This window comes from Polypterus senegalus, chromosome 4, assembly GCF_016835505.1.
Source record: "Polypterus senegalus isolate Bchr_013 chromosome 4, ASM1683550v1, whole genome shotgun sequence".
NCBI lineage: Eukaryota > Metazoa > Chordata > Cladistia > Polypteriformes > Polypteridae > Polypterus > Polypterus senegalus.
Window position 1 is genome coordinate 229,546,255 of NC_053157.1, and position 13,508 is coordinate 229,559,762.

The window sequence follows — 13,508 nt, forward strand, 5'->3', positions numbered from 1 at the left end:
AAAGAAAACTTAACACTTGTTAGTCTTAAGAGTAGATTAGGTTACAGTTGAATTCCAAATATTCACCGTTGACAGTTCCAAATGTTTCAAAGTGATACCACCATGAACCAAACTACCATTCCGAAAATTTAGAGCATGCATCAAAAGCATTTAACATTAACTTTTGAGAACTTTGAGTTCAATTCAAAGTTTAAGCTTTCCGCTTTTCAAGTTAAGAATTTCCAACCTGTGGTAGTCAAAGCAGCTCAGCTCACTTGTTAATTTCACACCTTTATTAAATAACCATAATGTCTACAATATATGACCAAAAGTGTGTGGAGACCTGACCATCACACCTATATGAGCTTGGTGGACATCCCATTCTAAAACCCATGGGCATTAATGCGAAGTTGTCCCCCATTAACAGCCTCCACTCTTTTGTGGCTCCAAAAGAAGTGTATCTGTGGGAAATTCTCCCCATTTCTGAAGTCAGGTACTGATGTTGGATGAGAAGACCTGGTTCACAATCAGTGTTGAAATTCATGCAAAGGTGTTCAGTAGAGCCGAGGCCAGGTCTTTGTGCAGGCCACTTGAGTTCCTCTATGTCTTTATGGGCTACAAGGGCACAGTCATGCTGGAACACAAAAGTGCCTTTCCAAAACTGTTGTTATAATATTCAAAGGATACAGTTACCTTAAATGTCATCGTCTGCTGTAACATTAATAGGACCCGTTACTGGAGCCATTATGCCTCCTCCACCAAACATTGCAGTCTAGAAGGTGGGGTTCTCCTAGGATCCACCAAACCCAGATTGGTTCATCAGACTGCCAGATAGTGAAATGTGATTCGTCACAGCAGAGACGATGTTTCCACTGGAGTCCAACGGTGGTCTGCTATACACCACTCTATCAGAGGCTTGTTATCACACAAAGTGATCTTAGGCTGATGTGCAGCTACTTGGCCATGGAAACCGATTCCATGAAGCTCCTGCTGCACAGGTCCTGTTCTGATATTACTTCTAGAGACAGTTTGTTGTACGTGAGGCCATGGAGGGAGGTGGTGTTTACATGACATGTGCTTCAGCACTTGACAGCCCCACTCTGTGAGTTAGTGTGGTCTACCTCATCGTGACTGAACCGTTGTTGCTCCTTCTCCTTCACAATAATAGCACTTAAAGTTCACTGGGGCGGATCAGCAGAGCCTTAACTTCATATCCTGATGGGTGGCAATGGTGCCATTCTATGACGGTGCACCTTTTAAATTCACAGAGGTCTTCAGTTTGGCAATGGAGAGATCACATGGCTAGGTGTCCAGTGTAGTGCACCTGTTAACAATGAATCAGTCATTTGGAGTAGTGGGGTCCACACACTTTTGGCCATAGAGTGTATTTGTTTTTGGCATGTACTTAACATTTCTTTGTTTATAAAACACTTTTCTAATTCAGTTTATGAGCCGAATGCGTCAGCCTTAGGACCACCTCAGCTCTTCCTTCTCCTTTCATTTTTAGTACTGTAGACTAAGCAAGTCTCAAGTAAAGGAGGCAATATATTTTTAAAAGAAACTTTAGGCAGCCAGTTATTTATTTTTCATATCCTGAAATTCACAGCAGAATTCACCATTTCAGGCCTGACCTACTGATTATTCAAACCCACTCCCTCAAGCCATTTTCCACATGTGCAAGAGCACAGGGAAACTGCAGCCTATCCCAATATTGGGTAAAAGGAAGGACCAATCCCTGGACAGGGCACTAGTCCATCTTAAGGTTAAGACCTGCACATCAGAGACCAATTTAGAATGGCCAATCCACCTAATCTACATGTCTTTGGACTGCGGAAGGAAACCCAAGTAGAGACGAGGAGAACAAGCACACTGTATGTCCCAAAAGACCCAGGACATGAACCACAGTCTCCTTACTGCAAGGCAGCAGTGCTAGTACCATGTCCCCCTCGAAGCCATCCCTTTTACCCATACCTGCAAGTTATTCCATGTCCAGTGACAAAAAGAAAAACTCCTAGCTGCTGTCTTTTTCTAGATGTTGCTGATTTCAGACTGCATTTAATGGAATTCCTTGATAGCCGGTTTACAGGTAGCAACATGGATGGGTACGTCTCATGTGATATAAAAATAGATATTTGTTTTGTGTTACTCTTTCTTGGTCATTAATACACAGTACACAACAAGTTATACAACAAGATGTACAATCATTTCTCTAAACAGTCCTATCTGCACTTCTCTCGAGTATGAATTTTCATGTGGATCTGAAGATTATTCCGGCGTGAGAAATGTTTGTTGCAGTCTGAACAGGAGTAGGGTTTCTCACCTGTATGGATTATTTTATGTCTTTTAAGATTATTTATTTTTGAGAATTGTTTACCACATTCTGAACAGCTATGTGGCTTCTCTCCAGTGTGGATTCTCATGTGTACCTGAAGGTTGCTTATTTCAGAAAACAGTCGACCGCATTCGGAACAGCAATGCGATTTCTCACCCGTGTGGATTCTTCTATGACTCTGAAGATTACTTACGCATGAGAACTGTTTACCACAGTCCAAACAGCAATGTGGCTTCTCTCCAGTGTGAATTCTCCGGTGAGTTTGAAGACTGCTTACTTGTGAGAATCGCTTCCCACATTCAGAGCAGCTGTGTGGTTTCTCTCCAGTGTGAATTCTCAAATGTGTTTTAAGACTAGTCGAGCGTGAGAATCGCTTACCACATTCTGAACAGCAATGAGGCTTTTCTCCAGTATGGATTCTCTTGTGTGTATGAAGATTGCTCATTTGTGAGAATCGTTTGCCACATTCAGAACAGCAGTATGGCTTCTCTCCAGTCTCAGTTCTCATAAGGCCACAAAGACTGCTTCTGTTGTGGAATTCCATCAATGTGTCCTTAAGCTTTTCAATACTATCAATACTAGAACATATTTTATTGTGCTGCCAACTGGCTAAATTTCTCATTTCTGATGCACACTTTTCTTTACTAATATTTCCAAGACATTGACTGGCCAGAGTCTCTGATGACAGGGAGCAGTTGCTGTTTTCATGCGAGCCTGCATTAAGAGAGAGACATACAATAAGTTTTGATACACAGTATATGAAAAATCTTTTCAAAAATGAAAACAAAATTTCAACAAGCAAAAGGAAAATTTATAGGCAGTGGTACTGTCAATTAAAAAAAATTCACACTGACGTAAGCTGCTAATATTTGCCATGAGTATCAACACAGGTATCTTGACTACCATACATACTTGCGTATAAGTTGGGTCTTGAAACCCGAAAAATCGGTCATAAAATCAGACCTCAACTTGTACATCTGTTCAAAAATACGACACTTTATTTATTTGTTTTTTTTACATCTTCTTGCCTCCTCCAGTCTCGCACCAGTTTCTTAGACATTTTGTTGCAGCAGCACAGTTACCATTTTTTTTTGGAACTTCAAAGACTTTTAACTTAAAACCGGCTTCATATTATCTTCTGGTTGATGATAATGGATGCTCTTCTGATAAAGGTGTATGAGATACAAAAAACACAAAACAATGCAAACGTCGCTTCAGAATAGTTCGGGTAGTACCGTGAGGTCACATAGGCACAATACGTAGAAAAACGAGCAGTGTGCCCCGTGGTTACTCTCTCAGGTCAGCGTTAGCGTAATCTCTTAGATCAATAGGGAGAGTTTTTTGCATTCAACTTATACAACCGACATTATAAAATATCAGAAATTATACTGTAAAATCAAGTCCCAACTTATCCGCAGGAGAAGTTAAATGCGAGTATATATGGTAATATATCCAAAAACCTTTTTTATTTTTTTTTTGTTAAGGAAAAAAATGACAGTTTACAGGTTAGCAAATAAATTTGGAAATAAAATTTTGAAAATGAAAGAAATGTAAAACTGATAGGCTATAAAATGCTTTCCATACAAAAACAAATGAATCTAGTAACAAAGTGACAAAGTGTTATTGCTTTTCAGCTCAGGGGATTGGGACAGATTCATTGACCAGTCACTGTTTGCATGAAGTTTATGTTATCTGCCAAAAACAATATTTGGATTTTTTTTTGCCTACATCAAAATGTATGTTTTAGGTTAGTTATTGTCAGAAAAATGAGTAGAACTGGGTGGACATGTAGCCCTTTTCTTACACAGTCACCTTCTTGGCATTTGCTCTATCTAGCATACTCAGCCTTGTATAAATGAGTCGTACCTGGTTTAGTAAATTTCACATTTCTAAGGGATAAAATAAACAGAAATAGCAGAACCAGCCCCATCCATCCTGGGACCATAAGACCATCCCCACCTCCCATATTTGCAGGTCTCTAATTTTTCATCAGAATCCTCTGTGCTCTGTAGCTGTTAAACCATAAATGAGAACCAAAGGTTGAATTGTGGTTAAAAACATTTTTAGAACTGTCAAAAACACAAATGAAATTAAAAAAACGGTAAAAGCTTAATGCAGTGTTTCCCAAACTCGGGCCTGGGGACCCCCTGTGGCTGCAGGTTTTTGTTCCAATCAGCTTCTGTCTTTAATTAGACTCCTGGGCTAATTAAGTGATGTGTTATTTCCCAAGTTCTGTGTTTTGGGAACAAAATAGAAATTGGAAAACTAAGTTTGGTAAAAAATATTATATATGTACCAAGCAGTTATACGAGAATAATGTATTTTTTTCTTTTTAACAATATCTTCATCTTGATTTTCATTCTACTTTTCCAGGTGTTCTAATTGTTTACTTAATCCATTACTTACTAATTAGTAGGCCTGTTGTTAAAGAACTTGCAGCCTTTGATTATTCCGTGTTGTTTGCCAGCATGCCTGCTCTGCTCATTTTTAATTGTCATTGTTAGGATACAATGAAAGGGAAAAACTGCACAGAGAAAGGGCAAAATAGATTGAAATCAACAAAATACAGTGAAGCATTTAAATCTATAGAAAAGGCAGAAATATTTCTAAATGTCTTATAAACGTAAAAAAATCAGGCTGCTGTGCTTTCCTGAATATAGAATAAAGGAAAAAAATCCCAGCTAATGAAATGAGATGAGTGCTATCAGGTGTTGTCACCGATTAGGAATCTCGTTGGAACAAAAACCTGCAGCCACAGGGGGTCCACAGGACCAAGGTTGGGAAACACTGGCCTATAGAACTATACCCAAAAAAACAAACATATTTTTTAATATTAACAAGTATATACTATGAATCACAAGTCAATTAAATGACTGAACCCCTGGCTCTGTGTTGGTAATGGCTGACGTCCTCTCTACAGTACTGGGCTGGTACTGCGGCTGCATTAACAAATCTGAGCATTGCTCCTGTGATGGCACACAATAATAACATGGCTTCAGTACGATACTGATCTTAAAGTCTGACTGCAGCAGTTATACGAACACTGGAAGTGGGGAGAAGAAAGTTGGAAGAGTGAGACAGAGAAAGTTTGGGTGTCCCACAATAAATGGGAACATAATGCATTGCAACCACCCATACATAAAAAACACAAACAACACCTAAAGCACAATTGTTATTGTCTTTTTTTTTTAATTTAATCTAGGGCTGCCCCAAATGTCACATCATGAACTAATTTAGAAAATAAAATCATTATGAAAATTCAAGCTAAGATACAAAAGTTGTGTGTTGTAGTGTTCAGTCACAATGAGATGGTCGATTCAGGAGTGGTTCCTACCTGTCATGCCCTTTGGTATATTTTTACCAAACTTAGCAGATGAATAAATAATGGTGAATTACGTCATTGTGAAATTATCGTCATTATCGCTACATGTAGGGAGCACGAGCACTGCGAATGGCCTAAACCAGCAGTGTGTCAGAAGTCCCTTCATGTCCATGTCATGTCTGTGGTGCTGCCGAGTTGTTGTTGTTGCAGCTCCTCCACATTGAAAGAAGCCAACTGACTTTGTGCAGGATGCCTCTTGGACACCTCCCTGGGAAGGCATTTCAGGCATGGCTAACTGGGATGAGACCTTGTGGCAGATCCTGTACATGGTGGAGAGATTAGATCTCTCGGCTGACCTGGGAGGAATCTGAGGAGCTAGCAGGGAAAAGCAATGTCTGGGCATCATTGCTTACACTGCAGCCCTCATAACCCTAACACAGATATGTGGAAAAAGATGGATGGATGGATGGAAAGAAGATTTCTTTCATTATTTTAATGCAAGTTTTTTTTTTTTAAGTTGTTTTCTTGTCTTCTCTGAGAGGCAGAGCAGGGAGACTGGCAATTAAACAGGGACCTGTTAAAGCCCATTGAGGCATTCTTTGTGCGATTTTGATCTATACAAAAATTAAAAAAAAAAAAAAAAATTCAAATGCCTTTCATGTACACTAACTACCCCTAAAACAGAGACTTTCTGAACTGAAGACCCACCAGTTATTGGTTAAAAGTCTAATCTTCAATTCAGAGACTCAATCCCATGTGACTTGCATTTCCTGTTGATGATGTGCACAGTTTTCCAGAAGTATCTACAACACTTAGCAAAAAATACATGTGTTTTGCAAATTTTTGCAAATAGAACTGGATACCTGAAATATTAATAATACAACAGTAGTAACACAAGTTTTTTTTTTTTTCCCCCTTTTCCTATGGATGTTTCTAACACCGCTTGCCATTGCACAGAACTGGGCACCATACAACAGGTTGTAAACTTTCTCTCATCCTGCATGAAAACATCAGAATATATTTTTTTTTCCTTCACTGCAAACTACATGAGTGTGAATAACAATCTTTTTTCAAGTCCCGCCCCCCCTTCTCCACCATTTCCAGTTAGCGGCCCACATCCGCGGTCCTCTCACCTCTCATTCGTGTGAATGCTTTTGACAGACACAGTTCCTGTGCTCTCAGCTCTTGTGCATTTTTGCTTTCTTCACTTTAAGTTCCCAGTAAAAGAAGATGTATTATGCTTAAATCTTATTGAAGAATTTCATCACGAAGCGTTATCAACGGTAAAAATGAGTACACTGGCAATCCTAGCACCGAGAAATGATGAAGTAAAATGAATTAACGTCAAAACTGTCGATCGGTTACATGGCAAAATGGTTAAATGCGTATCAATATTCTATGCTGAAACAGTTGGTGGTGATGATGTGGAAAATGAAAACATCAACTTACAATACCAGGGAGAATATCTACAACTGTTAACACCGTCCAGTCTTCCATCACATGAATTACTGTTGACAGAAGGATGTATCATAATGTTATTGTGTAATTTATGTCTGAGCGATGGGCTATGCAATAGGACAAGATTAGTTGTATTGAAAATTAGAGCAATTCTGACATGTAAAATTTTAACAGGAGACAAGAAAGGTAATGGAGTCCATCCTCAGGGGATAACATTAGTCACCAAAGGAGATCTTGATACGCCATTTGTACTGCTACAGCAGCCTGTGATAATATTGTAATTAGACTGTTTGGTACCCCCACCCCCTATTTAACTAACACATATTGGTATGTCCCTAGCTCCCTTTTTGCTATTGGTGCTGCTTTAGTTTTTGCTTTACCTTCCGCCATATTGTATTTTAGGTTAAAGAAATTATCATCCTTTTACCTTTGAGTTGTCACTGCTTTTCATGTCCTAGTACTTGTATGACTTCTTGCTAGAAATCTATATTAAAGTATGTGGAGTCTCAGCCTTGACTTTCATGGTAAGTAAAACTATCTGTCCACGTTTACTACAACCAGTGGGGTGACGCACTCTGTACGGACTGGGTCTTGGGAGAGAAGCCTCGCTAATACGGCGTTTGGGGACGGAATACCATTCGTATTGAAGCGTTAACAGTTTCCTGTTAGAATAGCTTCTGTAATGACAATTAACAAATCACAGGGAGAAACTTTTGAAAAAGTCAATTTATTTATTAGAGATTCAAAAACGATATTCACTTACAGACAGTTATACGTTGCATCGTCATAATGTAAGTCCAAACACGGAATCAAAATTCAGTGCAATATTGAAGAAAAGTTAATTCCAAATATTGTTTTTACTGAAGTTTTATAGTAAAAGTGTAAGTTTAAAAAGTATTTGCGGGTTAATTTCAAAGCCTAACAGAACGAAAACGTATAATGCAACGAATACCTCTAACGCATAATGAAACATATTTTACTTTAATTAGTATTACTAGTTAATTAGTCTCTGTAATGTAAAATAGTTAGGTCTATTATGCATATGTAACAATTCCCATGAAAATAACAATCTGTTTAAATTGTACATCCGCGTCCCCATACGCGAGCAGCAGAGCCACGAAGTGGCCAGCGTGTACTGCCCGCCTGGGGGTTGGTGAGCGAAGCAATCAGGGAGCAGAGCCCCCTAGTATTAAAAAAAAAATTTTTGAGTGGTGTGTTCTATTAATGTGGTTTTTTTTATGCTCTTGGTTTAAAGTGACAACAATCTGTTTATAATGCAGCACCTTAACTTCTGCACATTATTTTATTCATTATTATTATGTGAGATAGAGTACATTACAGTTGGTACTTACATTATTGCTGTTAATACAAAAGTATATTATTGCTATTGTATTTTCTATTATAATTAACACAGTAGTGTTCATTTAATGTGAATCTTCAATCTTTTTGTTTACAGAAATCACACACCACACAGAGTCCAATACATTACTATGTTGGTCATCCTGTCAATTCTGTGACTGGCTTGGATGTGTAACTTGATAAAGATTTATTTTTTAACATTTTTGCTATTGACTGTACTTAGTGGACTCACTGTGGTGATTGTAAATTCAATCAAGAACCATACTTATGGATCTATTTCAGTGAGGTCACAAGTTTTGGCGTAATTATCTGCAGCACACCAACTGACCATGGAGTTCAAGTCCAGATTGGTGGGTTTACGACACATTATCCTTATCCATTGTATCGACTAAACACCCTATAAACTCAACAGCTGTGCTATTGGATTAGGCAGGCAATGTGGGAAAGTGGACTTCAGACCCTGAAGCTGTGAGTTGAAATCCCACTACTGACACACGACAACACACACACAGGCAGACACTACACCTGCCTGTGCTCCATGTGCTCCAATTGGAAAAATTAATGAAATGTAATCAATTGTATCTCCAATGTCACCTTGGATAAAGGTGTAAGTTAGGTATTAATACAGTATTCCACACTTACTAGCAAACACTGGTTGTTCTCGTTTGTCTTTGATGCTGCAGGTATCTTCAGTTATGATGCCATTAGATTCCAGCATTTCAGACTTCACTTGAACAGAACACCACTGAGCAGAGCCTTCTCTTATCTCACTGCACCCACCATCCGCCATTTCCTGCTTGACTGTCAGCCTGGCGCTAAACGTAGTATCACTTTCTGATGATGCGTCTTCTCTGAAAGTGTCTAAAATTGCATTACTTTCCATCTGAAAGTTGATACATACTTGTTCAGGCGGCTCCGTTTTAATGGTGACAGTTCCCCACTCAAAACTGTTCCCCTTCAGAGAAACTGGTCCCCATTCACAATCCTCCTGCTTCATGTGGCCTGCCGTTTGGGTAGCATGAAGAGACTCCCATTCACAGTATTCTTCCTTGATTAGAGATTTTCTTGACTCCATGGCATCTGTAACTTGAAAAGGCTTTACTCAACTTATCTTCTCAGGGTTTCTCTTCACATTTACAGCCTGGAGACAGAGCTGTTTAAAATCACAATGGCAAATATTAGACAGGCAGTCCTTTACTTCACTCTGCAAAAAAAAAAAAAATCTCTCTTATATATATACTGTATGTGTGTATATATATATATATATATATACATATACATATACACACACACTATATATATACACTACACTATATATATATATATATATATATATATATATATATATATATATATATATATATATATATATATATATATATATATATATATAGTTAGTACAGGCCAAAAGTTTGGACACACCTCCTCATTCAATGTGTTTTCTTTATTTTCATGACCATTTCCAGCACTCCATCACTCTCCTTCTTGGTCAAATAGCTCTTACACAGCCTGGAGGTGTGTTTGGGGTCATTGTCTTGTTGAAAAATAAATGATCATCCAACTAACCTGACTTCGGCACAACACAACTGGTGCTCCCAACCCCATTGATAAAGCAAGAAATTCCACTAAATAACCCTGAAAAGGCACACCAGTGAAGTGAAAACCATTTCAGGTGACTACCTGTTGAAGCTCATCGAGAGAATGCCAAGAGTGTGCAAAGCAGTAATCAGAGCAAAGGGTGGCTATTTTGAAGAAACTAGAATATAAAACATGTTTTCAGTTATTTCACCTTTTTTGTTAAGTCCATAACTCCACATGTGTTCATTCATAGTTTTGATGCCTTCAGTGAGAATCTACCAATGTAAATTGTCATGAAAATAAGGAAAACACATTGAATGAGGAGGTGTGTCCAAACTTTTGGCCTGTACTGTATATACACACAATCCAATGTCTGTATGTCTGTCCGCTTTTCAAAGACTACTTACTTTTTCTATAATTTGCTTGAAGATTCCGGTTGATTTTGCGACTTCTCTTATTTCACTATGTATCATAGTTCGTTTACGCTACTGGTTTATTTGCGCAAATCCGAGATTCATGCAGTAGGCCGAGGGGTGGGGGCCCTCCTCACTCACGTGTCAGCCTCTGGGTGTTCCTTACCTCCACTTAATAAATGAGAGAACTACCTAACGCAGGGGTGTTAAACTCCAGGCCTGGAGGGCCACAGTGGCTGCAGGTTTTCATTCTGACCACCTTCTTAATTAATGACCAGTTTTTACTGCTCGTGACTTAATGAATTTAGATAATCTTTTTTCTAGAATTTGCTTGAACATTCCGGTATCTATCTATCTATCTATCTATCCATATACACACTGGGAAGTATAAGACCACCCAGAAAAATGACTAAAGGTTGGGGAAACCGTCCCTGTGTAGTGTGTGTATTGGTTTTCTGCATACAAAGTACACTTAACACACTGAAACAGTTTCCAGTTTACATTATTTAAATTGTAACTTAACTCCTGCTTGTCTTTTACTGCAGCGAATTGCCTGAGGCTATAAATATAGAAGGCAAGGTGAGGAGAGGTTATAAAGTACAATACCTTATAAACAGTGGTTGATCTGTGAGATTTGAGGCATTCTGACAAAGGCAACACATTAATAATACAAAAGGGGAAAGCAGAGTAATAGAGAACTCTACCAAGACAAAACACCCATGATACCGAAAACATCGCTATGTCAGTGATGCGTGTGTGTGTTTCACAGTTTCTTGACGATGGTGTAGAGCCAAAACAGCTGGACAGAAAAATACCAAACTCAAAACATAAGCCTGTTAAAACATGACGATGTGTTGATTAGTTTTTGAGCCAAATTGTGCAAAAGAAAGAGGCACTCTAGAGCAAAGGTCGCCAACTCTGGTCCCGGAGGACCACCGTGGCTGCAGGTTTTCATTCTAACCCCCTTTTTTTTTTTAACGAGTGCCCTGTTTGTGCTGTTAATTAACGTCTTGTAAATTACAAGTGCATGGCCGCATAAGCGAGTACGAGGTTGGCATGTAAGGCATATTATGAAGCACAAAAAATGGCAATGAAGGCCTTGTAGAGTTGCACGGCAGAAGACCTGCATAAAAGATAAAAAAGGTTGGAGTTGTAATTCTGCTTGCTAAACTTAACCACTTTGTGTATTCAGTGGCGAAACGCTGAATAAGTGTTGTGACAAAGTGGACAACACTTGAATGGCCAAACTTGCAGTCATCATATTTGAAATGAGTGTCTATTTTAAAGAATATAAAAGTGAATTCAGGTAAAACATCAAATGATGTGTTGTAGCCTTTTAAATAGAGTACAGGGTAAAGCGACACAAATCCCACCTTTTTTTATTAGCATTTCTCCAAACTGTCTCAGCTTTTTAGATCTGGGGTTGTAAGGGGGGCTTAGCAATTAACAAGCATGTTGGGCAGCATGGAGATTATGAAGGATTTAACACACTACTTTATTTGGGAAACCCTTGTAAATTCACAATTGATTTTAAGATCAAATTTACGATGCTCTTAGCATTACAGTGCTCTTGGGAATGCACCCCAGAGCACTGTGTCTGTGGCATTTTGGTTATGTGCACACTGTAAGCCGTCAGGAACAGCATTTGTCAAATTCTGAATTTAGATTTCCAAACTTCTTTGCCTAATGGGAAACTATTTTGACAGGTACTGGACATGAATGTATTGTACATGTCATAGAAAGCTAGAAGGCAGCATATATATCTGCTGATTAATATCATCATACCTTTATTGACTGCTTGTTATGGATTTCCCTATTTTTTTCTTTTTTATAAACCATTTAAAAGATAGGAAGTCGGTTGTTTGCGGTGTAGGCGGGAGGCTGTGGACACCCAAGTGGTATACACCCTCTTTGTGGACACCCAAGTGGTATACACCCTCTTTACGCCCATTACTGAATTCGATCGGCTATCTATCGTTATATATTTGATATTTCATAAGCTTTCACAATTGCTGAACAGTGTAGCGAAATCCTGCAGCTGCTAATGTTCACCCTCTAACATAGTCGAGCATTCAGCTTTAATGTAAGCAGTTTTGCTGTCATATTGGTTACATGCATTTCGTTTCAAAACGTTTTAGCAAGGAGGAGATCGAGCTTCTCTTTATGTCCTATCAGGACTCCCTCCGGTTTATTCGCTCGCGCAGCTTCTGTCCGTCACATCGCGCTAGCCTCCAGTCAGTCTGCCTCACGACATTTCCCACTTCCCTTTGACACCTGAACTGTCGCTCGGATCTTGTGTGCCTCTCTTTCATGACACCGAGGGTGCCCTTCCACCCCACGCCCTGCTCTCTTCGCAACTTTTCATCCCGTAAAACAATCTTTGCGAGCCCTACATGCTCCATCAACCATTGTTTTGCTTACATTCATATGCTGTGATATTTAAAATTGACTGAAAGAATGCATTAGAAAAGCTTACCTGAAGTACGATGGATGTCTTCTCCTGCCTACTACAGTCTCGTTACATTTTCAGTGCTATAAAAGCTTGCTTTCCGTTACTTCCGGTTCCGGTACAACTAACGATTCTTGGAACGTCTAACAGTCGATCCGTTTAACTGTTAAAGTGAAAAACAAATAATTAAACTATTTAATTAAAGTAAAATGAACTCTAACAGCTGGCAGTATTGAACGCTGCACTACCAAATTGTGTTAACGGTGGTATGTTGCAAGTGCTGCTGGGAAGTGAAGTCCTGTATTCAGTTGATTTATGCGCTTGCGCCAGGCTGCTTGTGGCGAGGTCTGTAAACGGACGGACAGAACTGTTTGATGACCCGCCTATGAATCTCGGTTTTGTTTGCTATCATGATAAATTGTGAAAAACTGGCAACATAATTGGCTAGAAGAGTCTGGTAGTATGCAATGATTATAAAAGGTTATAAAGATTTTTTTGAGATCTTTATTATTATTTATTTATTTATTTATTTAGCAGAAGCCCTATTCCAAGGCAACGTACAAAGCAAGCTATAATACATATAGATGAATGAAGGCGAAAGCATCAAAGCAACAAAGA

At 38.9% G+C, this 13,508-nt stretch overlaps 1 protein-coding gene across 2 annotated transcripts; it reads right to left on the reverse strand.

Moving 5' to 3' along the window:
* Window positions 1-1,009: 1,009 nt before the first annotated feature.
* On the reverse strand, window positions 1,010-13,154 carry LOC120528118 (zinc finger protein 391-like). 2 transcript variants are annotated; one of them, XM_039752159.1, is made up of 3 exons: window positions 12,918-13,154; window positions 9,093-9,603; window positions 1,010-3,025 (listed from the first exon to the last, which is right to left on the reverse strand). In XM_039752159.1, exons 2-3 carry the CDS (start codon window positions 9,523-9,525, stop codon window positions 2,199-2,201), a joined length of 1,260 nt encoding a protein of 419 aa, XP_039608093.1. In that variant the 5' UTR covers window positions 9,526-9,603; window positions 12,918-13,154; the 3' UTR covers window positions 1,010-2,198. The 2 variants fall into 2 exon arrangements, with proteins under 2 accessions (XP_039608093.1, XP_039608095.1); XM_039752161.1 differs by having other exon boundaries at window positions 9,093-9,654.
* Between the last annotated feature and the right edge of the window lie 354 nt (window positions 13,155-13,508).

Coding starts and splice junctions, on each gene's coding strand:
- LOC120528118 (XM_039752159.1), bottom strand. CDS start 9,525: ATGGAGTCAAGAAAATCTCTAATCAAGGAAGAATACTGTGAATGGGAG. Junction 3,026..9,092: donor AGAACAACCAGTGTTTGCTA/GTAAGTGTGGAA, acceptor CTCTTAATGCAG/GCTCGCATGAAAACAGCAAC.